The 25,051-nt window shown below is 43.5% G+C and overlaps 1 protein-coding gene across 2 annotated transcripts in view; it reads left to right on the plus strand.

Moving 5' to 3' along the window:
- The window catches only part of LOC138299950 (cytochrome P450 2G1-like), a 278,392-nt gene that overhangs the window by 93,448 nt on the left and 159,893 nt on the right, over window positions 1-25,051 (plus strand). For both annotated transcript variants that reach the window (XM_069238678.1, XM_069238679.1), the window contains one exon: window positions 14,626-14,786. In XM_069238678.1, coding sequence (XP_069094779.1) covers window positions 14,626-14,786 — 161 coding nt within the window. The remainder of the gene's footprint in view (window positions 1-14,625; window positions 14,787-25,051) is intronic.

Here is a 25,051-nt window from a genome sequence, read left to right on the forward strand (position 1 = left end):
CCACTGACTGGGCTCCTACTTCTGAGACAGAGGATCGTACCACCTCTTTCTCCTCCTCAGGTTCTTCTGAGTTGTCTTGATTCTCTGTTTTTGAGGCTTCCCCCTCATCTGCTGTATGTGCCATCTCATAACCTGCCGCAAGTCTCCTAAAAGCTTCTATGGTGGCATGAGGACCGGTGTAAATCTGGTATCCTTTGTAGAGAGCCCTCAACTTGAGCATTTCAACTCCAGCCAAGGGGTCAAGTTGAGCTCCAGAGACGGGTTCCCTACATCAGAAATTTTGCTTACTAAAGTTGGGACCTTTTTAACTTTTTGGAAATCTTTTGCAAACTTTAAAAAACTTTTGCAAACATTTGGAAACTTTTTCAAAGGCCTAACTATAGTAAAGACTTTTTTAATTTCAAATCACTGTTTTAGGGACCTAACAATGCCCCTAGCAATTAATTTAAAACGTAAACATTTAAAAAAATAGTTCAATTGAAAAAATACAACTACAGACAATTTTTAGAGTTATCTGTGCGCTCACTTAGTGACAAAGTGGTATCAGCAATTGCAAAGTATCCCACCGCTGTACCACCAAATGTAGGTGGCTGGCTCTCCATATAGTGAACTAAAAAGACGTGCACTGTGCAGAGAGTCCAAGCAACCCTACCTTGGTATTTAGAGGTAATAAATACACCACCTAATTTGTAGTGGGTGCTTGGTCGAGCAGTTTGGATAATCATAGAGATGTGCTAAGCATTTTTTGTACTCAGAGTATCAATAAATGTGGACACACACTTAAAAGAATAACTCAAGACCAATTTACAAAAATACTTCAGATTTTTATAAATTTTTTTAACACCAAGATCATCAAAATCAGTTAAGTACTGTTTAAGTTATGATTTTACAAATTTTAGCAAAAATAGTAATTTTTATGCACAATTACGCACCATAGGAATCAACAGGAGAAAACTTTAAAAATGCATATAAAATCAGGCAATACTCTCATAAGTGTTAATTTCTTTCTCTAGGTCTGGGTCGTCGAGATGTCCTGTGGTCCAGCCGGAGAAGTTTGGGAGGTTCCCGGTTCAAGCAGAAGCAGCCGCTGAAATTCTTGTCGCTGATGCAGAATGGAGAAGGGGACCACTTGGAAACACACTGCACAGGTGGACTTAAAGGTAAGTCTGGTGGGTCCCCTTGGACTGTAGAGCTCACAAGGAGTTAGGGACCACTAGAACACAGCTGATTTTCTGATGTAGAGGCCAGGGAGGCCTGGTGCAGTACAGATAGGTCAGCCAAGGGTCAGGCATCAAAGAGCCTTTGGAGCCAGGTGCAGGTCACTTGAAGAGTGGATTGTAGGTCGGCAGGGCCACTCTGGGGGGGGAGGGGTTCTTGGGTGTACTGAAGACCATTGACTGGTCCTTGCTTCTGGTCCTCAGGGAGGACTTTTCTTCTAGGTATCCGTCGTTGGGGGTCCAGTACCCCTGGCTATGGCATGTTTCAGCGACTGGAGGTCACAATGCCACCAAACTTGGCACACTGGCAGAGTTTGTCCTTGGGTCCGTTGGATGGTATTTGGTCTTGATGCTGTGTCCGTTTCGTTGGTCAGTGGCCGGACAGTGAACTGGACTTCTCCTTCTGGGTTCTTATCTGCTGGGTGCAGGGAGTGATGCCTTCATTCTGGAAGGAAGTTCTTGGCAAATTTTGGAAGCTGTGGTAAGTCTTTCCAATGTACAGTCAACCCATCAGCAGCAATGGCCGAGTCCTGGGTGCAGCAGGTAGGGTTTGGCACCTTTTTCTACTTGCAGCAGGTCTTCGGTTCTTGAGCCTTGGGTCTTCTTTATCACTGGTCTTCTTGTGTCCATTGAATCTGATATGCAGGTCTAGGGATGCCCACTAAATACTGCATTTAGTGGGAGTTTAAGGGGAGTACCTGGTAGTGGCCAGTGGGCCACTTACTTTAGGGTGGCTACACCCACTATGTGACCACCTCATGTGAGAAGAGGTCACATCCCTAACCCTGATAGGCTATTTTCCTGCCATCCAAGATAGTGGAAAATTAAATGGAGTGGCCACGTGGAGGGTGGTGCAGTTTGGGGCAGACAGGGGCTGGTACCTCCTCCTACTCTGGCTGAGTTTTCCTACAGGGTTTTCCACTCAAAGCGGGGAAGAAACATTGAACAGCCATCTGCTGCTAGCAGGTGACTCAGATATCAGATTTCAAAGGTGGTAAAGCCGTTGAAGCTGACCGTTGGGCCTAGGTGCCTGCCTGAGTGAGGAGGCTTTGTGTTCTGGTTCCTGAGAGCAGAGGCTCTCACCCCAGGAATCCAGATTTGTGTCTGGTGGTGGCAGGCTGGTAAAAACCAGTCAGCAACCATGCCAGGGCTGTTAGTGTTTTGCAGGGAGCACCTCTAAGGTACCCTCGGGGTACATGTTATAATAAATTCAACACTGGCATCAATGTGCGTTTCTTATTCTGGGTTGTTTCATACCAAATAACCCAGTATTCAGAGAGGCCATCATGTAGCTGGGGAACTCGTAATGACTAGTGTCCAACACATGTATTTGATATGGCTTCCCTGTATGCTTACTATGTCCTTTTCAAAGTTTAAAGGTTTTGTAAAGACACAGTAGGGGCATATTTTCTCATGCAAATATATGCCCTCAGATGCATTATAGTGCACCCTGCCTTGGGGCTGTAAGGCCTGCCAGAGGGGTGACTTACCTATAGTTCATGTAGTGTTAGTAAACAGGGCACTCTTGGTGAGTGTCATGTCGAGTTTTCACTTTTACCTATACTTTGTAATGCATTTACAATGGCAGCGAGCATGAGGCTGGTGAGGGGCTTCTCAGAGTGGCACAATGGGTGCTACAGCTCTGAGGGACCCTCTCAGTACCTAGTCCCTAGTTACCAGGGGTAGCTTTTCCTTGGACATATAAGGTTGGCTGAAGTGCCAATAAACAGTACAGTTTTGGTGAAAGAAATCTAGCCCTGGGAACCTGTTTAGCAGGGGCCCAGGGCGCATACAGTTTGAAACCACATCATTTTCCAGGCAAAAAGTGGGAGGGCTAACATGTCAAAAGAGGCCCTTTCTAACAATCAGCATTACTAGCAATGTATCTTACTCCCAAAATGTATTCTTGTAATTTAGAAAAAAATATGTGAGTCTTGAAGATTCCCCTGAAGATTTTTCTATACCCTAGGCACATGCCAATGTCTCTCTCTCAGTGGCACTGTACCTACTTTTCACATCTTTAAGTGCACACAATGTAAATTAAATGGTGTGTTCCTGTTCAGTAATATTTTGACATAACACAGCACCAAATTCAACTGCACTACTATCAACTGTAATAGTGCATTCAACACCTGAAATGTATGTTTATAAAGCAGGAACATTCAATAATGTATTTTTTATTATCCTGGAAGACTTTTTCCTCAGCAGCACCCCATACAAATTTCTTATTTTTTCTTAACATTTTCTTCAGTGGTTCCATAACAATAGTATAAACTTCCACAAACCTGTAATAATAGTCTTACTAACCCTCAAAAGATTTTAGCTATTTATCCTTAGGTGTAGGCATCTCTTCAAATGCTCTGAGAAGGTCCATTTTAGTCAGAATGCCCTCAGAGGTGAGTTTGTGACCCAAATAATAAACATAATTCACAAGAAACTTACACTTCTCTTTCCCACAGTCATACCCATTTCTTTGAAAATGTTTACACTTTGTCAACAATCATGTTCTGTTCTTTGCATGTATCAAATGTCATCCTGGAATGCTTGCACGCCACATGCATACTTAAATAACAAAACATTAACTTTTGAAAAACACTAGCTTCTGAGTCCGAACGATAACATCAAAAACTTGTAAGCACTGAGCGGTGTAATAAATGTAATCAGCATTTGAGGTATTAACTGATACCTGGACACTGTTCTTTCTTGTTCCTCCAGTCCGACAGGCACCAATCCCATTAGGAGAGGAGCTACCCCCAGAATTGATTTGGAGTGACCACGTTGCTCATTTCCAATGCCACAGCCCTGTGCTGGGCACAGAAGCTCTGCACAAGAAGACAAGAGTTTCACCATCTTGAATTTTGACTGAGAAGCCTACTATGGAATTATTTGCAGTAGGCCACACAGGAACCGCTGCAAAATTGGATAGGATTAACCCTGGGATCATTTTCCCTATTGGTCAGAGAGGTACTGGGAATCTACCCCACCCACACGCTAGTACCAGATATCAATGTGGCTCCCCTGGGCACCCTCTTCAGAACACTACTGGACCTATGGAAGGCAAATGAAGGACTCCACCTGTCGTTGAGACCTGTGAGGAGACCTGAAAGGCTAGACCTGCTCTCACTTGTATCCATGACAAAGAAGGAGACTCAAAGTGTCAGTTGACTGGCCTCCTGTTAAGCTATAGGGACACAACAAGCTGCTAGAAAAACATTTCCTGAAGAGGTCAAATTAGTAGTTTCAACTGACCTGAACCCTGCTGGTGGCTTCTGTTGGAGTGAGCCTTGACCCTCGTCTGCTGGTTACAAAGATCTCTGGTGGACCAGGACAACCCTGCTAAGTCGAACTGATGAAGGTGCATTGATACTGGGCCAAAGAATCAGGTTTCCCCTGCTCCAAACATTTTAGTATATCAGTTTCAACAGGACATCATGGAGAGGGTATCCAGCCTCATAGAACCCTGTCTGACTACAGCTTTCCCCTCTGGAAAAATCTAAGGTCCATAAAATTGACTGAGTCCCAACAAAGAAATCTTTACTGAGAGAAGGAGCCAGAGGGATCCGACTGGTGAGGGACCTTCTTTGTACACAAATTTTTAATTTCTCCCTTTATGAACTTTCCCATCAAAAGTCACCAGCTTAACCGGTACCTCTGACAGCTATGCAGCCTTCTGGACCCTTCTCGGCTGCAGCTTGCTATCTTGTTCCACTGAGGATTTTTGACATCCATTTCACAAAGTATGAATTTTACTTTTTTTGGTGTCATTTTGATCATTTATATATTCTCTATTTCTATAAATTGGAGGTGAAGTTTTATTTTGGTGTGTTTTTTGCTTTTTAACTGTTTTGGTACTTCTAAATGCTTTATGGATTTCCATAAGTTAAGCCTCTCCACTCTGTACCATAGCTAACAGGGGTTGAGCTCAGGTTAAAATTACTGAAACCCTGGACTGGACCTACCAAGAAAAGTAACATTATTACTTGTAGTGTACTACTATCTACCCTAGCTAATAATCTACTTTCCCCAAAAAACAATTTTATATTTTCTTCTATCACAACAAGGGTGAGGCCACAATAATTTAATTTGGTGGGCAAGTTATGGTTTGCGTAGAAATTGTGTGTAATGGATTATGGTTCTAACCGCAACTTATGAATTTCAGTGATTTTTGGTTGTAATTATGACCATTCCTGCACTTTAATTTTGTGTGGATTTCATATTCAGTGATGGAAAGGGGTACCAATGTAAGAACTGAGACCCTAAGAACACTGCAATATGCTGTAACTGTCAGCAGTCAGGGCATAATAAAGGGGATGCAGCATGTCCCAAGATGTCCCCCAGTGTAGGCCAGTCCAAGGTGTTTGCTAGCAGAGGAGTGGGGGTGGAGGTGTACTCTGCAGAGGCCAGAGAATAGACTAAGGCTACTTTAGTTTTCCTGGATGGGGTGCATATTGAAGCTCTGGCAATCTTACCTCCAATTTTGGAGAAGTATAGAAAAAACCCTAAATTCAATAGTACTGAGGTAGAGACTGTGAGGAATACATGTGCCAGTTTCACCATGGTGGCTGCAAGACTGTTTTCCCCAGACAAAATGATACCTGGTATCAGACAAAGCTCCATCTAATGGCCGTGGTAAGCTTAGAGTTGAGGATAAGGTTATTAGCCCAAAGAAGGTGGTTGTGTCCGATGCCACTCCAATAGAGTGTCTGCTGGGAAATTATATTGAAGCTTCTGCATGGGCAGAGGTGGAAAGGAAGGCTCATGCATAAATGCTGCATCTCCCTGAGTAGGTGTGTGAAACAACAAGAGTACAGGCAACATGGCAGGGAAGCCTAGAAGGCTTGGAGCCTGAAACAATGGCCCAAAACCTTAAGTCCAAGAGAAAGGACAAGAAGACTGTTAAAACAGCTTCAAAGAGGTCACAAGATTAGGGGAGAGTTCTCCTGAGGGAGATGCCCTGACACTTGAGGAGGCTGATGGAGCCTGGCCTGGTCTGACCTGGTAGAGCTCGTAAGTGCAGGGGGGCCCTCCAGAGAGGTCATTTGCCAAAGGCAAAGGGCATGCTGTACTCTTGAAGGCCTTAGGCAGCAGGCTGCAAGGCAAGAAGAGGGTGATGACATAGGGTCTATTGGGAAGATGGGCTCTGGTACACTGAGTCCAGGTATCCCTAACCAGGGGTAGCCAGCAGAGAGTAGGGATTGACATTTCTGGTCCCCTTTGCCCTCCAACTGCATGTGGAAACAGATTTATTTGCATGGTAGTAGATCTTGCCACTAGGTACCAAGAGGCAATTCCCCTCAGGACTACCACTGCCCCTGCAGTAACAAAGATCCTTCTGGAGATCTTCACCAGCGTAGGGTTTTCTAAAGAGGTGGTTTCTGATAGAGGGACAAATTACATGTTTGCTTACTTGAAAGCTATGTGGAATGAATGTAGTGTAGGTTATAAATTCACCACCCCATCTTGCCCCCTGACAAAGGGTTTATTTGAAAGATTCAAGAAAACAATGAAAGGCATGATAATGGGCTTCCCTGAAAAACTCAGAAATAGATTGGATGTCCTGTTACCCTGCTTCTCCTATAGAGAGATGCCTCAGAAGGGAGTTGGCTTCAGCCCCTTTGAACTTCTGTTTGGTCATCCAATAGTGGGTCCTCTGAGTCTAGTGAGAGAAGGTTGGAAGAAACCTCTCAATCAACACAAACACCACATAGTGGACTACGTGCTGGGCCTGCGTTCACGCATACCTGAGTACATGAATAAAAACAAACAAGAACCTAGAGGCCAGGCAAGAGCTTCTTCATCATTGGTTGAGTGTCATCCAGGTGAGTTGGTGTAAGTGTTGGAGCCTGTGGCTACTAAGGCCCACCAGGACAAGTGGACTGGGACCTTCCCCATTTTTTAGAAGAAAGTGGAAGTCACCTATTTGGTCGACTTAGGTATCCCTAGTAACCCTCACAGAGTGTTCCATATGACCACTGAGACAAGGCTGACATGACTATGTTGATGGTCACTGATGGAGGACAGGAGGAGGAAAGAGAACCCCTCCCTGACCTGTTGTCAACCAGCCCACAAGATGGTTCAGTGGAGGTTGCTGTTTTGTCTGACCTCCTCACTACACAGCAACAAGCTGACTGCAGGCAGGTCCTTAACCAGTTTCCTAAGCTCTTTTCCTTGACCCCTAATCAGACAACCTGGTGTGTCCTTGATGTGCAACACAAAAGGATGATGGACGGAGTGCTGACAATGCAAACACTGACCCCCAGTCACAGATCTGGGTTTAATCCATCATTCTTTTGCTCACCATGCCACACCAGTTTGGACCCAGCCATATGCAAATCAGTCTTGACTCTGTTCCTCATGGGTCAGTCCAGCTCGAACTGCCAGACCAGGTCCTCCCTGGGCCGGAAACAAGCATCCTGGGACCGGTTTCAGGGTATCACCCTTCTTCAGCCAGGCTAGCTTGATTCCAGTGGCACAGTGAGCAAGGGACCCACGTCTGGGCATACCCTTCCCACTTGGGGCAGCTTTAGCAACACAAAAGGATGATGTACTGAGTGCTGACAATGCAAACACTCACCCCCAGTCACAGATCTGGGTTCAATCCATCGCTCTTTTGCTCACCATGCTACCCCAGTTTGGACCCAGCCATATGCAAATCAGTCTTGACCCTGTTCCTCATGGGAACAGTCCAGCCCAAACTGCCAGGCCAGATCCTCCCTGGACCGGAAACAAGCATCCTGGGACCGGTTTCAGGGTATCACCCTTCTTCAGCCAGGCTAGCTTGATTCCAGTGGCACAGTGAGCAAGAGACCCACATCTGGGCATACCCTTCCCACTTGGGGCAGCTTTAGCAACACAAAAGGATGATGGACGGAGTGCTGACAATGCAAACACTCACCCCCAGTCACAGATCTGGGTTTAATCTATCGTTCTTTTGCTCAGCATGCCACCCCTGTTTGGACCCAGCCATATGCAAATCAGTCTTGACCCTGTTCCTCACAGGAACAGTCCAGCCCGAACTGCCAGGCCAGGTCCTCCTTGGACCAGAAACAATCATCCTGGGACCGGTTTCAGGGTATCACCCTTCTTCAGCCAGGCTAGCTTGATTCCAGTGGCACAGTGAGCAAGGGACCCACGTCTGGGCATACCCTTCCCACTTGGGGCAGCTTTAGCAACACAAAAGGATGATGGACGGAGTGCTGACAATGCAAACACTCACCCCCAGTCACAGATTTGGGTGTGTCCTTGATGTGGACACTGGTGACAGCCTCCCCGTCAAAAACAAGATATATCACCTGGCTGATCAAATCAAGGCCTGCATCACAGCTGACGTTAGCATGATGCTTAAGGTAGGGGTGATTGAACCCTCTGTCATTTCCTATGCTGGACTAGTGGTACTGGTTCCCATGCTTCACTCAAGGGGTGGAAAGCCAGAGATAAGGTTTTATGTGGATTATTTTAAATGCAGTCACTAAAACTGATGCACACCTCATACTAAGGGCAGATGAGCTTATTGATAAGCTGGATGCAGCAAATTTCCTCAGTACCTTTGATTTAACATGAGGGTACTGGCAAAGTGGAATCACCAAGGAGCAAAGGAGAGATCTGCATTTTTTATTTTTTTACCCCAGAAGGACACTTTCAATTTAAAGTGATGCACCTGCCACTTTTCAAAGCTTGGTGAATAGAGATCTTCCAGGACTGGATGCGTTTAGTGCAGCATATCTTGATGACATTGATGTCTTCCGAACCACCTGGAAGGATCACCTGGTCAACCTGAGAGATGTTTTATAGGCCCTGCAGCAGGCAGGCCTAACTATCAAGGCCAATACGTGCCAGATAGGGCAGAATTCTGTTGTCTACTTGGGCCACCTTGTAGGTGGTGGCCAAATGAGACCTTTACAACCCAAAATCCATAACATTTTGTTTAGGAGGCTCCAAAACCCCAGACCTAAGTCAGGGCATTCCTTGGCTTGATCGAGGTTTCTGAAGGGGTATGATACCATAGTGGCCCCTTTCATTGATACCTTTGACACCCTGAAAGCAGCCATGTGCTCAGCACCTGTCCTACAAGCACCAGACTATTGGAAAGAGTTCATTGTCCAGCTAGACACTTCTGAATGTGGGATTGGGGCAGTGCTGTCACAAACAAATGATAAGGGCCAGGATCAACCAGTTGCCTATATCAACAGGCAAATCCTCTCTAGAGAGCAGCGATGGAGTGCCATTAACAGGGAAGCAGCCTTTGCTGTGGATGTGTCCCTGAAGAACCTGAGATCTCAACAGTCTGGTACTCACTTCAAAGTTCAAACCAACCACAGGCCTTTCAGGTGGCTGTTGCAGGTGAGAAGAGAGAGCACCAAACTTTTGAGGTGTCCCTTTTTCTCACAGGGTATGGACTCCAGTTTCTTCCACTTAGATGATGAGAACTACCAAGAAGGAGGTTAGTTGCTCATCACCTTTATGGGGGGGGCAGGTGTCATGTAGAAAAGTGCCCTTTTTGGATGGTACCCCCACACCTTTTGTTCTAGATGCTGTTGGTTATGACATTGAAAGTGCACTGTAGCTTGCTAACCAGGCCCCTGTGCTCTCTCCCTAAATAGGTAAATGTGAATTGGTATCCCTAATTGGCAAGAATGTTGACCCCCTAATAAATCCCTACTATGTGGTACCAATGGTACCCACTTCATGCATGTTTAAGGGGTCATCAGAGCCTGAAGCACTGCTTGTGCCACCCTCATTCACTCAAGTAAACTACAGGCAGCAGGCTTGCCATTACAGGCTGCAGAAGTAGTGCATACTGCTCAAACTCAACTGTGCCCACACCATGTATGGCACAGCATCCGCACTGTCTTTAATTTATGTCAGACACGCCTAGGGTAGGCCCCCTGATCCTGGAAGGCAGGATTAATTATTTTAAAGATATAGACATATAAGTGCAAGCTTTTCTGTCCCCGTAGTGTCCTTTTCATGCAAAACTACTATAAGTGAACAACGTTCCATAGAATAACATGGGCTGGCACCCGGGCAAAGCCGAGGTCGCCAGTTCCAGTATGCTACTCTCAAAATGAGTGAAGTTTGGTATCAAACAATGCGCCTTCTTGTGTCGAGGGTGATTTTTGCATGGACCCAGAAAGCAACCTTAGAGGTTGTACACCACATTACCCAAATTTTCCTGTGCTCTGGCTGCCAGCCTGCAGCTGTTGCCACAAAGACATGATTTCAACCCACTCGGGCAGTAGTATGAACACTCCCAGCATTCAGAAGAATGGTCTGGATGAAAAGGAGGTCCTACCTCCCTCCCTCCCAGGAAGGCTAGTGAAGTGGCCCATCAATGTGGTGAACTTCAAAGGACACACCATCTCTGATATGCAAGCAGGCTGTCCCCTGCCCACAGGAACATTTGAACCTGGGCAGGTGGGGAGGTAGTGTACACCCCCAGAAGACTTGCCACCCTCTAGGGTGGGCAGCCTAGTCTGTACAGCCAAGGAAGACTTCTGCCATCTTGAAAAGTGCCAAAATAGAGAGTTCTGGGCAGAAAAGGTGCCACAACCTACTGGATGTGGTCACGTCAGGGGCTGATTAGCTGCTGGGGCTATTAGCCCATTGGCTACTTGCACCCTCACCCTTAAGGCTCCTAATTACAGGATTTAAGAGGCTCCCCTGTCACCAGAATCTCAGTTCTGCAACAACTTGCAAAGAAAGGGCAAGAGAGGGTTTTTTTTAGCGATAACAATAACCTGCACTAACAAAAGGCATGATACCTTGAACATGTGGCCACCTTTAAGGAAATGCTCGACCTGGACCAAAGACTGCTTCTCCAGGCAGGAGGGAATCCTTTGTAAGCCAAAGGAAAGTCCAGACTCCCTTGGACTAGTGCCACGTGTCCCCTGCCCACTGCAGGTATAAAGCACATACCAGACCTGAAAAAGTGCTGGCCATGGTCCATCTGAGGGATCGCCCAAAGACAGGTGGTCCAGTGCATTGTGGGAAGTGTAGTCCAGCTTTGTGATAAGTTTCAGCTGGCTACCATTTTCCACTGGACCTCTGGAAGGGGAGATAGCTTCTCCTCCACCTGACCACTGACACACCTTATTGGTGACCAGTTCGGTCATCACCACCTTTACTTAACACTACAACCCAAGGGAACACCTCAACATCTTCCGCCGACATCACTCGTGGCTCCGTTGTTGAGGTTTTTGTATCTGCTTCCTCACCTGCTTCATCTCTATGGTAAAACATGCAACTGTAGCTCTCGTTCAGCATCAACGATAGCCACGCACACCTCTGCCCCCAAGATGCGCCAGCTAGGTTGAGTTGTTCTCCTGTGTGAATCCTGGTCCAGGGACCCACCCAAGCTTAACCCCAAGGGTGCTCCCATGAACTCAACCTGAAAGTGACAGAGTGTCACAAGTACCATTTACAACATTCATGGCTCCCGGATCCAGCACCAAGGACAGACAGGACATCTCTTCACTCAGGCCCCACAAACCAAGTAAAATTGGTCTGACTGTTACAGCTTGGTCCTGGGACCCACACAACCTTAACTACCAGTGGGTTCCTCCGAACCCACCCCACAAGTGACCGAGTGTCACCTGCAATTTTTCTCATTGACTGCAATGGTAAAGTTTGACAGCCTCTGAATGTTCCAATCTTATTTGAACTCTAAAATCCATAACTCCTGTTGAATGTATCTGATTTACTTTATTTTGGCGTCTAAAATCATAGAAAAATCTGTTTTATTTTCTATAAATTAGTGGCAGATTTCTTTTGAGTTATGTCAATAATTTATCGTCAATGTTGGTACCTTGATATGCTTAGTACATGTTCCTCTAGTAAAGCCTGACTGCAATTTGCCACACTACCAGCACTGAGCTAAGGATTTATTATTTTGCATTCAAGGGACAATCTTTGGAATCTTGTGAGAGTATGGTATAGTGAAACCCTAATAAGAATCACTGCACTTTCTTCCCCACCAGGGTGTGGGGGGTTTTCTGAAAAAGAAAAACATTTGAAAAGTTTGATGAACAACTATCAAAATCACGAGCAGCTGTCCACAAAACTTTTTGTAAATTGAATGTAACCACTGTAATGGTATTTCCTTTTATAAAGATGACTGCTGGGCCCATGTCTAAATTTGGCAGATAGTAGTTTGTCATGGTGGCAAAGGTAATGTCCTTCTCCACCTTGACAGACTGTGCACCATCTACCAAATCCTACCTTAGGCACTATATCTGAAAGTAAAACCTTTGATTAGGGTGAGGTGGCAAATCTATTCGACCTGTTAATTACCCTCAGCAGCCAAAAAAAATTGATTTGTCTTGCTCTGCTAATTTGGCTCCAAAACCCACAACTTCAGTAGGTGCTTGACAATGATCATCAGGGCTTCAACCCTGAGCCACTGAAGTGTTTTGAATTTCATCTTAGAGAGTTAGGACCCTGTTTAGAGTTTGGCAGAACAGATACTCCTTTAAAATAGAGTTTTTGGCATCAAAGCCCAGAGTTCAGAAGGAACTGGACAATGACCACCACCCATGACCTCATGCAACTGGAAGATTTTGAATTCCCTTTCAGAGGCTTAGGGCCCTCTTTAGAGTTTGGCCAAAAAAATACTCTATCAAAATTGAGTGTTTGACACCAAAACCCAGAGCTTCAGCTAGAACTTGACTTAGAGCCCCATTTAACATTAGGCAGACTGACTCCATCAAAACATGGCAAATATCTAGTCCACCATATTACCAAGAACAATAATGCACATGTAAAGTGTTGGGTGAGATATCTGCCACATTTGCTATGGAGTATCCAGTCTGCCAAATTCTAAACAAGGACCATAGTGCTAAAGTAAAATCAGGATGACCCACTTGTTACTTAATTTAAACAACAACTGAAATGTAGGTCTTAGGGTTACTCATTGCCCTGCTCATGGCCTCACAAATGATGTCACAGATGACATCAGAAATAGCATAATTGAAGCCATCTCTGTGACATCACACCTCACTATTCTCATCATCATAAATCTCCTTAACATTCCAGGTGGTGTTTGCTAGTATTTTACGTACACTTGGTTTACAATTTATTGAAAGCCTACTCCTTTCGTGACAGATTTTTCTGGGGAAATACCACTAGACTTAATTCCTGACCATCAACTCTAGATGATGTGGTAGAACCGTCACTATATATTGTGTAGTTACTTAAGTACGTGGATAGGGTGGACAAAGGAGTTGGGAGTGTTGTCACTGGATGCACAGATTTCATATATGTCATTATTCAATATGTTTTCCTTTTTAAAAAGGCTGTAAAAGTGCATTATAGTTATTTAGAGAGTTAGGCTATTGCTACTGTCTTTATTGAATTGATATTTCTCCCATATAGCTCCATAATTCTACCGAAAAAGGTACACTTATTTTCTAGAGACCTACTTGGTTGTTTGAGATGCCCACCTGATGTTGTGCATTTTATAGAGCTGTGATTGCCTGGAGGTAAAATTACTTCAGCTGGGTCAACTCACCTCACTGGTTAACACTACATGGGTAATGGAGTCTACATTACTCTCAAAGTCAGTGGAGAGCATAAGTGAGCATGCCCTGTGAAGCTGCTGCATCAATCACAATTGCTGAGAAGAGGAATCAGGAGAATAGGAGACAGTGACAAATTCCTGGCCTCACATGGAGTCTACAAGCTTGACTTGTATCTTACAGAGTTTGGCGAGAAGCCCCACTAGTTGAGAAGAGGTCCACAGCCCCAACCACCTGAGGACACTCTTCTTTCATTCTATAGAAATGATCTAGATGATGGTGGAGGGGGTAAAAACAATGCACCTTGAAACATGATATGTTAAGTGTCTTGTGTATGCAAAGTGATCAAGTAGAGGCCTAAGGTGAGGTCAGGTCACCTAGTGCTGATATGTGCAGAACATTGCTGTGCCATTCTGTGGAAAATCCCCTTGGAGCAGCCAGTGATCACAAGACAGGGACCTGTGTGGTCCAACACATTTCCCCTCCCTGGAGTCCAATGTATTTGCTTGAAGAATTTGTCATCAGTGACAGAGAATGGGGTCTTGTCTGGTAAGGGGTTTCTTCAGCAGCGCAGCTCCTGACCTGATAGGTAAAGTAACTTTGGTAGGAAAAATGTGTACCCCTGAAGGGACACTCTGAAGATTAGTGACAGGCAGGTCTAAAAACCATAATGTAAATTAGTGCTTGTTTCTAAATTGAATTTGTAATATCTACTTCGGGTGGACTGCATTTTTTGCCAGAATGGTTTTAGAAAGGTTTTAGAAGCTTAAGACAGGAGAGAGGGCATTCAATTTCTCACTTGAAATTCTGCTTTGACTGTGTAAATCTGAGCATCCTTCCAATAAGAGTTTGCAGTATATGCAATAATCTGCTGCTTTACTTTTTTTTCTCAACAGAGTTGCCCTTTGACCCAACACTTCATGTAAGCAATGCAGCTTCCAATGTGACCTGTTCTGTCATCTTTGGGAAACGGTTCGACTATCAAAATAAAGACTTTCTTGATTTACTTAGAATGATCAATGAAGTAGCTGTACTTGCAAGTTCATTAAGTGGCCAGGTAAAGTAATGTTAATTTACATGATTTTTGGGGGATGATTACTGGCAAATGGTGTCAAGCTACCTATGCTGAACATTGAAGTATAGCTTTTGTCATTGGACAGCCATGGCATAATTTGGTTGCTGCACAAAAATTCTCTTGGTTGACCTTGTTAGAATTCTTCAGCCTTACCATTCAGGTATTAGCTCTGAACTCAACAAAAAGTGCTATCGGTTCTGAAGGTGCAGTGTCTTTGTATCTTAGTGTTTGGGTGTAAATAAACCCTGTCACTGGTCAAATGGGCCTATGTTCTTCAACAAGGAGAAATTCAAGGGAGCAATAATGTATATCAAACCTTAATAGTCATTAAACCCATTTAGCATTTGTAACAGTCAATAAAGAGAGTTGATGTGAGTAAAGAGTTTTATTAACAATTCTAGTAAAATTCAATTTGTTTATTCAGTAAATATTAGTCTTTAATCATCATTATTGCAAATTGAAATAATCCATTAGTCGGTATTTCAAAACCAGGTAAAATACCAAATTAGTAAAGATTAGAAATAATATACAGATAATACAATAAGTGAGTTCCATAAAATGTTTTTTCCTAATCTAGATTAAGGATTAAAAAGTCAATTTACACCAGAGTAAAGGTGTCAGTTCATAAATCCAATAATGAGTTCTGATGAGAAAATGTAATGCATAAACATGCACAATTCACATTTAAGCACAGGGAATTTCAAGCTGAAAGTGTTCTCAGCTATAGATCAGCAGCAAACATATCTTTAAAAGAAAAAGTGCTAACAGAGAATCTTTCCTGAAGAGAGGTATTCCCTCCGATCTCAGTAAAGAGTCAGAGTGCTCTCAAATGCTTGAGTCCAGAGTGTTGAGTGGAAGTGAGAATGTGAATGAATCTCTCTTGTCAAGGTACACTGTCCAGTACAGTGTCAGAAACCCCTGGGAGTACGTAAACTCTTGAAGTTCATACATCTTCACAATACACTACAGAAACAAGTCCTTGAAAAGGTACTTCATCCACATCTTTTGATTCAGATAATTCTATACATGTACCTTTCTTCCTCTCATCTCCGCTGCTCCTAGTGAGAACTTCACTATCAGTTGTCTAATACATAACAAATGCCTATTCACTAGCTAACAGAAGCCTTCTGGAAAGTTACATCAGCAGCAGCAGGAGAGAAAAACTTCTTGTGTAAAACAGCAGCTCAACTTGAAACACTGTCCTTCAATGGTAAGGTACAAATTGATGTTTATATATCATCAATAGTTAGGCTAAATTAAAAGAATACATTATGGTATTTCACTTGTATGCTTGCCATAACATTTGCATTTTTTATACATGAGTTATTTTGCATAAATGTTTGCACTTTCTATTTGAATGCATTTTTATTTTTAAAATGAGGAGACTCACTCTCACAACTCCCTACCCCATGATGGCTAGAATAGCCATCACAATGTTATCACAAAGGAATCTCTAGGTTGCACCTTCCTTCCTTGCTGAGTCATCAAGTTCCCCTTTTAAAGTTTCCACTTCCTTCAACTTCTTGTAAGCCTTATTCTTACTTTCTTTCTTCCTTTCTTTCATTCTTTCTTTCTTCCCTCCTTCCTTCCTTTCTCTCTTTTTTTCTTTTCTTTCTTTCTTTCTTTCTTTCTTTCTTTCTTTCTTTCTTTCTTTCTTTCTTTCTTTCTCTCTTTCTTTCTCTCTTTCTTTCTTTTTTCCTTTGCCTTTCTCTTTCTTTATTTGTTTTTCTTTCTTGTTAAATAACATCTAAATCCTTTATACAAAGCATATATGCATATTCAGCAAATGCCAACAATTAATAAAGGTTATATAAAATATAAGCTGCAAGAATCCTTCCCCAATGTTTCAAAGCCATTTACTTACAGTAGAAGCGCTTTTGCCTAAGGTTCCTTCTACACAAGTTGTCTCTAAAGTTCCTAATTGAGGTTTAAGGTTTCAACTGTTCTTTTCAAATTCTTCTTTCATCTTACTTACTTCAGGAATATATGACCAACAATGTCGACCCTTCAAAATCTTACAAACTCTGCCTTTCACTAAAGCTAGCTAATCTTGTAAAACCATTGATAGAATAGTTACTATCTCTGTGTTACTGTTAATAATGCACTGGATGGAATAGTAGTCAGCGTATCTACTATGATAGAGAGCTTTCTCATTTTCTTCTCATTCAAAACTACTCCTACAGGAGGAATGATTCCCTCCAACATATCTCCCACTAATTGTGTCCCATGTATAATGTGTATGTCTGTGAGAAAGTGTCATTGATAGGGCATTTATGCTATTTACATGGCACATCATAGGGAACACTAGAGCTAAATATAAAACCCTCCTATTCAGCATGCAAATGAAAATATACATCTTGCCCAAAAATGAAATAGACTCCAAGAACTTCCAATGCATGTTGACAGATTTTTCCTGTTATAAATAAACACATAAGTTTCCTCTCTATTGTCTATCAAATTTTATTTTTGGATATATAATTTTCTTTTTGTATTAATCATTTTCCTTCTTCCAAACATTCTTGTGGCATGTTGTGGCGGTTCAAGTGGTTCTGATCTCAGTTCATTTGGAGCTTGATCAGCGGCATTAGGTATATTCTGTGTAGTAGGTTCACTCGTGTACTGAATACCTGTGGCAAAGTATTCTAGCTGTCTTGGATCTCCTTGGTGTCAGTTGGTCTTCCTCTATGTTGCTTATACTACTAGATTCTGTTTCTTCAATGATGGTTTACGGTATGCGTTCAACTGACACACTATATTTTAATTGTCTCCTACTACTCAGCCATTCTGGTCGCAATTGTAGTCCCGCTTTCCTTACACTTGTTTCCTCACCAGGATCAATTGTTTGTTCTGGTGACAACTCAGCGACTGCTCTATTTTCAATTCTCAGGTCTTCATCTTCAAAGTATCCTTCAACTACACTTTGTGAGAGTTCAGGAACTTGGGACAGGTGAGTAATCCCCCCTTTGGTTCTTCAGGATGTATGGACAAAGGTGGTGTCGGACTTGGCTTGAATGTCACCACTTCATCAAAGGGACACCTCACTCTATGGGTGTGAGAAGCATGGACCCAATTAGATATCCCAGTGCGCTTCAGAGCAGTGTTGGTGACTAGCATCCTCTGGGAGGGTCCCTTCCACCATGGCTCTAAGCACAACTTTCAAACATGGTTTACAACAAGGTAATAATTGCCAGGGTTAAGGTCGTGACACTGCTTCTGTCTCTGAGTGGCAGTGACAGCTCCAAACTGGTGAAAAACAGAAGACACCACATCAGATAACCCCTTACAATAGTTGCGTGTAAGGTCATTTGTGATATTTACAAGTGCATCTGCAGGCACAGCAGGTAGTCGCATAGCACATTCCATGACTATTTGATAATCCTGTCCTTCTACTGGGAGTGCTTATGAGACTCATCAATTCTAATGGCAAAGCATCTGGCCGTTTCATATCAGTAGATCACAGACTTTGGCCAAACATAATTTTAGTGTCCCATTTAGCTGTTCAACTATACCAAACACTTGTGGACAGTAGCTGCAATGCAGCCTCTATTCCACTTAAAGTGCCACCCATAACATTCTAAGGACCTAAAATAGGTCCTTCAGTCTGACTGCGGAGATACTGGAAACCCGAACCTCAGTAATAATTTGTGTAACAGCAGTTTGGCTACAGTGAGGCTTCCATTTCTTCACTTTTGGTAGTCTTCCACCTATCGGGAGAAAATGCACATTATAAATGGAATATATTTAATCCTATTACTGCATACTAAGTGAGGGACCACCTGATCTTCCTATGTGGCTCAGCATTACACAGGTTTTTCTCCCTATATGCATTCACTAGCATGTCACATATCTATCTATCTAAAATTCCTAAGCCAAAACTCTAAACAAAGAATTAAACAAGTTCTGCCTGAATAACCTCACCATTGAATCCCTTTTGATTTGTGCAGTGCTATGAAAATATTTTGACAGGGGAAATAATAGGCTATCTGTCAATACAGCTCTTCCATCAGCTGAAAACCAGATGTCATTTGCATTTTTACCACATCCTGTTCTGATCCACCCTTGATGTTCTGCCTCTGAAACTTCTTCCTGCAAACTTTTGATTTTTCCCCACAGTTCAGTGTTGCTTGAATGAGAATTTACCCTAAAAAACAAAAGACATGAGGTGTCTAGCAAAACAGGAACTGTTAATTTAATTAGACATTATGGCCGAGAGAGGAGATACAGAACCAGGGTCTGAGGACTGTCTCACATTGTACATTTGATTGAATCAAGTGCTCATACATTTCTCTGAGTACAATAAAAACATTACAAAAATTCTTTAGTTAGTAAACAATGCAAACAGTTGTCAAGGAGTCGTAAATACATTTCCTGATAGTGGATGCAGGTGGGCCCGGATCTGGCTTGGACACAATGTGTGCAGCGAGGACATGTCCAGATGTTCGGCCTGAGGGGCACGTGCTCACTGTGTGTGCTGCGTATGCTGTGTCCTAAGTGGCCAAGTGTACCTAATTACATATGATATCTAAGTTTATGGTGTTTTGGGGAATGCACACATCCCTCTGGCATGTGTGTTTTATTGGGGCCAATCTCCGCGGACCATTTTGGTGCTCCTCCCTATCTGTGGGATCTGACCTAAGTTTTCCTGTTTGTGAGTTTGGCTGCCGGCTAAGTGTTACCCCACCTGAGACCTGTCAGTCATTAACCTCAGGCCGAAGTCTCAGAGCCTGTCTGACCATGTTCCTATGTAGTGGGATTGACGGAGAGTTCACGATGGGGGAATCTATCAATGGTGAAGCAACTTTGTTCATGTATGAAAACGTATCACTGTGTGCATTGACATTGATTGATCCAATATTAGCATCAACTACTGACAACGACATTGAAAATGTGGTGTCCTCATCAGATTCATTTCTATATGCTCTGTTAAATGGGCATTCCACAATCACACAATTCTAAGCAACTTCATCTGTATATCTGTTTCCAACTGTTACATAATCATTTCCACACTTGTGGGCTGCACACATAACTACTGCAATGTAGTTATGTGTGCAATTGTAAAGCTTCCAACAACCTCATCACATATTCCTGATTCTGGATACAAGTTCCAGAGGAAGTCATGAGTCCCCTTTGTGACCATAAATGTCCAAAATCATTGACCACACAGAAGCCATACTGACTTCCTGTAAATATAGTCACTCGCAATTGACCTGAAAGATAGCAGGCTCATGTAAGGGCAATCCGTTCTGCCATTTCTGCAGAGGTAACATTTTAAAGATAGGAAGATTCTACCACTTCCTGAATTGTACAAGCTACATGGGCTGCTCTCAAACTCCCCTCATTGTATCTCATGTATGAGCTGTCTACAAAACTTACATAATCAGGCTTATCAAAGTGTGCATCCTTAATGTGAGGTCTTGGCTTGATGCATAGATCCGTAACTTAGAGACAGTCATACTCAATCTCTTCTGCACCACTTTCATTTTCAGGCAATGGTAACAATGAAACTGGATTGAGAGCATGACACATTATGAGCTGCAAGAATTAGTTGTTCATATTTTGTAAGTCTGCTGTTTGTCAAATATTGGGTCTTAGTCTTAGTCAGACTTGGCCAAATGTTTCATTTGACTCAGTGCCTAGTTGGCCATCATCAAGTGTTTCCTAACAAGAGCATCAGCAATCCCTTTATTTCAATTCTACAACTGAATGCTCCTTCACCAATCTCAATCTCAACTCTCCTACTGTGAACATGTTTTTAACAATTTTAATGATTTCACAAATAAATTAGATTGCTGTATAATAAGCTACAGCATGACACTGTGTTAACCCACTTATAAATCTGCTATTCTTCCTCTTCTCTCACAGTAAACCATCAAAGTAAGCCCTGTAACAATAACAGTACTTGTCATGAAAAAATAATGTGATATCTTTCTAATCTTTCTAGCTATATTATGATAGATCTCTATTTCACTTCTGTAGGAAAGTACACTATTTTTGGCATCTTACCCCTAATTTTCTGCCTGATGTCAGTGTGTTTGACTGTGTCACTGGGACCCTGCTAGCCAGGACTCCAGTGCTTATGGTTTTTGCCCTGCTTGTCAGTATGTGTCACTGTTTTTATCAGTATGCTTGACTGTGTCACTGGACTCATGCTAACCAGGACCCCAGTGTTTATGCTCTCTCTCCTCTCAAACTTGTCACTACTTACTGGTAACCCAGTATTTCATTCCAAATTGACATATTGGTGCCCCCTTATAAGTCCCTAGTATATGGTACTTAGGTACCCAGGGAATTGGGGTTCCAGGGGATCCCTATGGACTGCAGCTTTACTTTTGCCACCCACATGGTGCCCATGCAAAGGCTTCTATTGGACTGCCATTGCAGCCGGTGGGAAATGGTGCATGCACCATTTCACAGCCATTTACACTGCACCAGGTCACTTATAAGTCATCTATATGTCAGCCCTTCCAACCCTGAAGGCTGGGTGCAAAGTACCTGTGTGTGAGGGCACCCCTGCACTAGCAGAGGTACACTCACATTATCCAGGATCATTTTCCCCGACTTCGTGAGTGCGGGGACGCCTGTGTTCAGCTTCACAATGGGAGCCCCGAATATGGCATGTAAGGTGTCTAACCACTGGGAAGTGTACCCCGATACTGATTCTAGTATTGGTTGTACAATCCCATGCACTCTGGGGGCTCCACAGTTGACCTCCACTACTGCCAAACCAGCCTTCTGAGGTTTTCCAGGCAGCTCCAGCTGCTGCCACCTCACAGACAGGTTTCTGCCCTCCTGTTGCTTGAGCAGCTCAAGCCCAGGAAGGCAGAACAAAGGATGTCCTTTGGGAGAGGGGTGTTACACCCTTCCCTTTGGAAAGAGGTGTTACAGGCATGGGAGGGGTACCCTCCCAGAGCCTCTGGAAATGATTTGAAGGGCACAGATGGCGCCCTCCTTGAATAATCCACTTTACACCGGTTCGGGGACCCCTAGACCCTATTCTGGTGTGAAACTGGACTAAGAAAAGGGGAGTGACCACTCCCCTGTCCATCACCACCCCCGGGTGGTCCCAGAGCTTGGTTTTGCTTGGATTCCAAGGGGTTGGAGCACTCTGGGAGCATCTGAGTGGCCAGTGCCAGCAGGTGATGTCAGGGCCCTCCCCTGATAGGTGCTTGCCTGGTTAGATGGCCAATCCCTCTTTCACGGCTATTTAGGGTCTCTCTCCTGGGTGTTTCTTCAGATTCGGATTGCAAGACTCCAGCAGCAACCCTCTGCATCTTTTACAACATCTTCTACTGACGAAACCACAGCTGAATCCTCCAGGAACTCTACAAACTGAAACAAAGAAGCAAAGACAACTTCTGCAACATTGTATCCTCTGCTCCTGCCAGCAACTGCAACTGTTTCCAGGTCCTGCATCCTCTGAGGACTGCCTGTCTTTAGCCTGCACCAGAAGAACTGAAGGAATCTTCCGTGGAGTGATGGAGTCTCTTCCCTGCTTCAGCAGGCACCTCTCTGCTGCAAGACCGGTGGCATGGGTCCTCTCTCCAGATGACGAGGGTGAATCCACCAACATGGGTGGTAGACTAAAGTAGCCCCAACAGTCCCAAGTTCCAGCTGTCCAATTTTGGTGGAGGTACGGGCTTGCCTTCCGACGCAAGAGAGTACCCCTGTGCACTGTGTTACTTGCAGTTACCAAGGCTTGTCCGCGACCTTCCAAGAAGTTCTTCATGCACAGCACAACTTAGGCCCCCAGCACTCTATCCTGTGACACACAGCTTCTTCAGTGGTCCTCTGATGGCGTGGTATCCCTTTGTGTCGTGCTGCGTGGGCCTATATTTTCACATTCTTTGTCCCCATGCTGTGGGACTCCTGAGCGTGATTCCATGTCGTCTGAGGGCTCTCTGAGTTGCTGAGAGCCTCCTCTGTCTCTCCCCCCTAGGTAGAGGCCACCAGGTCCCTTCCGGTCGTGGGCAGTGCCATTTTCCTCTAACCGCAAGCTTTGCGCGTGCTAAGGCATGTTGGTGGAATCCAGCGACCCAAACCAGACTGCAATCATCCATCCAGCGTGGAACATTTTCTGCACCAACCAGGAACCTGCATCGGTCTTCTTGGGTTCTTTTTCACCGTCATCTGGGTTTGCAGGGGGTCCTGTTCTCCATGGACTCTTCAGTGCTTCTTGGACTTGGTCCTCTTCTTCCACAGGTCTTCAGGTCCAGGAATCCATTGTTGTTGTCTTGCAGCCTCTTCTGGTTCTTGCATAATCTTCTATCAAAACTTCTTGTGTGTTTCAGGAAACTTACTGTGAATTACTCCTGTTATCCTGGGCTCTGGGTGGGTTCTATTACTTACCTTTGGTGTTTTCTTACACTCCTCTCGCCCCTCTACACTACACTTGACTAGGTGGGAAACCCACTTTCGCATTCCACTATTTTAGCATATGGTTTGTCTTCCCCCCGGCCCATTGCAACATATTGTGATTTTCACTATTTGCACTGTTTTCTAACTGTTTACTTAACTGTTTTTGGTTACTAGTGTATATATTGTGTATATTACTTACCTCCTAAGGGAGTATAGTCTCTAAGGTATTTTCGACATTCGGGTTACCAAAATAAAGTATATTTACTTTTGTAACACTGAGTATTTTCTTTCATGTGTGTGAGTACTGTGTGGCTACAGTGATATTGCAAGAGCTTTGCATGTCTCCTAGGTCAGACTTAGCTGCTCAGCTACAGCTACAGCTACCCCTAGACAGCCTGGCTGCTAGACACTGACTACATTCACTAATAAAGGATAACAGGACCTGGTATAAGGTGTAAGTACCTTTGGTACCCACTACAAGGCAGGCAAGCCTCCTACAACATCTCATCTAGGCACCTCACATAATCCTACAATTACGGTCCCTAAAATCCAATTACTCAACCAATTAGGTCAGTCCCTAATCTAAATGATCTTATGAAAACACCAAGGATCTCCATCCCACCCACAACAATTGTGAAGGTCTCTTTCAAATACCTCTCCATCAGTGGTTACTAAACTTTTTAGATCCTCTATCCACATTTTACAAGAAAAACCCTTTGTGACCCACCTACACTTAACGGATATGAGGCAGGTAATTTCCAAATGTACCTAAGCCATTGTGTGTTAGCACATTTTCATTTACAAAAAGCACATTTTGCACTGAAATGGCAACTATCTTTGCACAGACATTCAGCTTTACTGGAACAGCACTCAAATGATAAAGTGTGGAAATCAGGTTTTCGTGAATATTTGTCATTTGTGAGTTTCCTAGCGAAGTGTCTGGATTTGTTTTTATCCTATTAAAATCTGCTTCCAGCACACTTCAGAATTAACAAGAATGTGCTTAATTTCTGCTTTCCTAACTGCAGAATGCACACAGTTCCTTTATGTGTGTTGTAGAGTGTTGCAAAATAGACAACACTGTTAAGCCTTTCTATACACAGTCCCTGTGCTCCAGCAAGAGTATCACATAATCACAAACTTCAACCCTATACAGTCCAGGTGGTGACCAGGAACTCTGATATGAGTAGCATAACTTATACCTTCCCTAATCACTGATCTACATCCTCTAGTTTTCCAGAGCATGGTTTTATTTATGAGCGAGTCATGCGATTCCCTAATATCCTGTGTCAATTTTGGAATATTTATCAAATATATATCATGCTGCTTGGCTGGCACATTGAAACTCACTGGCTTCCTATATGCTTTCTGTCCTTCTTGATCGCTATAATGGAATTGGTGCAAAAAGTTGCCTCTGTCCCTACTTTTGCTGGCCCTCCAATAGGCTGGGATGTCCTGGCTGGGATATTAGCTCCTTGTACACAACTATGTACCTTCCCATAAATGTCGCCCTAAAGCTGGAATTTACATGGGGGGCTGGTGGCTTTATAGAATCCTATAAAACAGTATTTATATTTATATTTGATGCCAGGGTTGACAAACTGTTCAATTTCTCATTCAAAGCTTTGCTCTGATAGTAAACATGCACTGAACAGACCTCATTACCTTTGACCAATTCACCTCTTTCTCTAGAAAAGTTTGTTTCAAATGACCAATCACTTCCTTGTATTTTTCCTTCACCACAATGGCTGGACCACTATGAGGAAGCACTGGAAGAGGCTATTCTGTTTGCCATGTTACTGCTACTTTACATTCAGCCCACACATCTTTAAGAACAATAATCTCAAATAATATACTGAAATCCATGCAAAGCACCCTTGAACTTGTCATTA

This window comes from Pleurodeles waltl, chromosome 6 (genome assembly GCF_031143425.1).
Source record: "Pleurodeles waltl isolate 20211129_DDA chromosome 6, aPleWal1.hap1.20221129, whole genome shotgun sequence".
NCBI classification, from domain to species: domain Eukaryota; kingdom Metazoa; phylum Chordata; class Amphibia; order Caudata; family Salamandridae; genus Pleurodeles; species Pleurodeles waltl.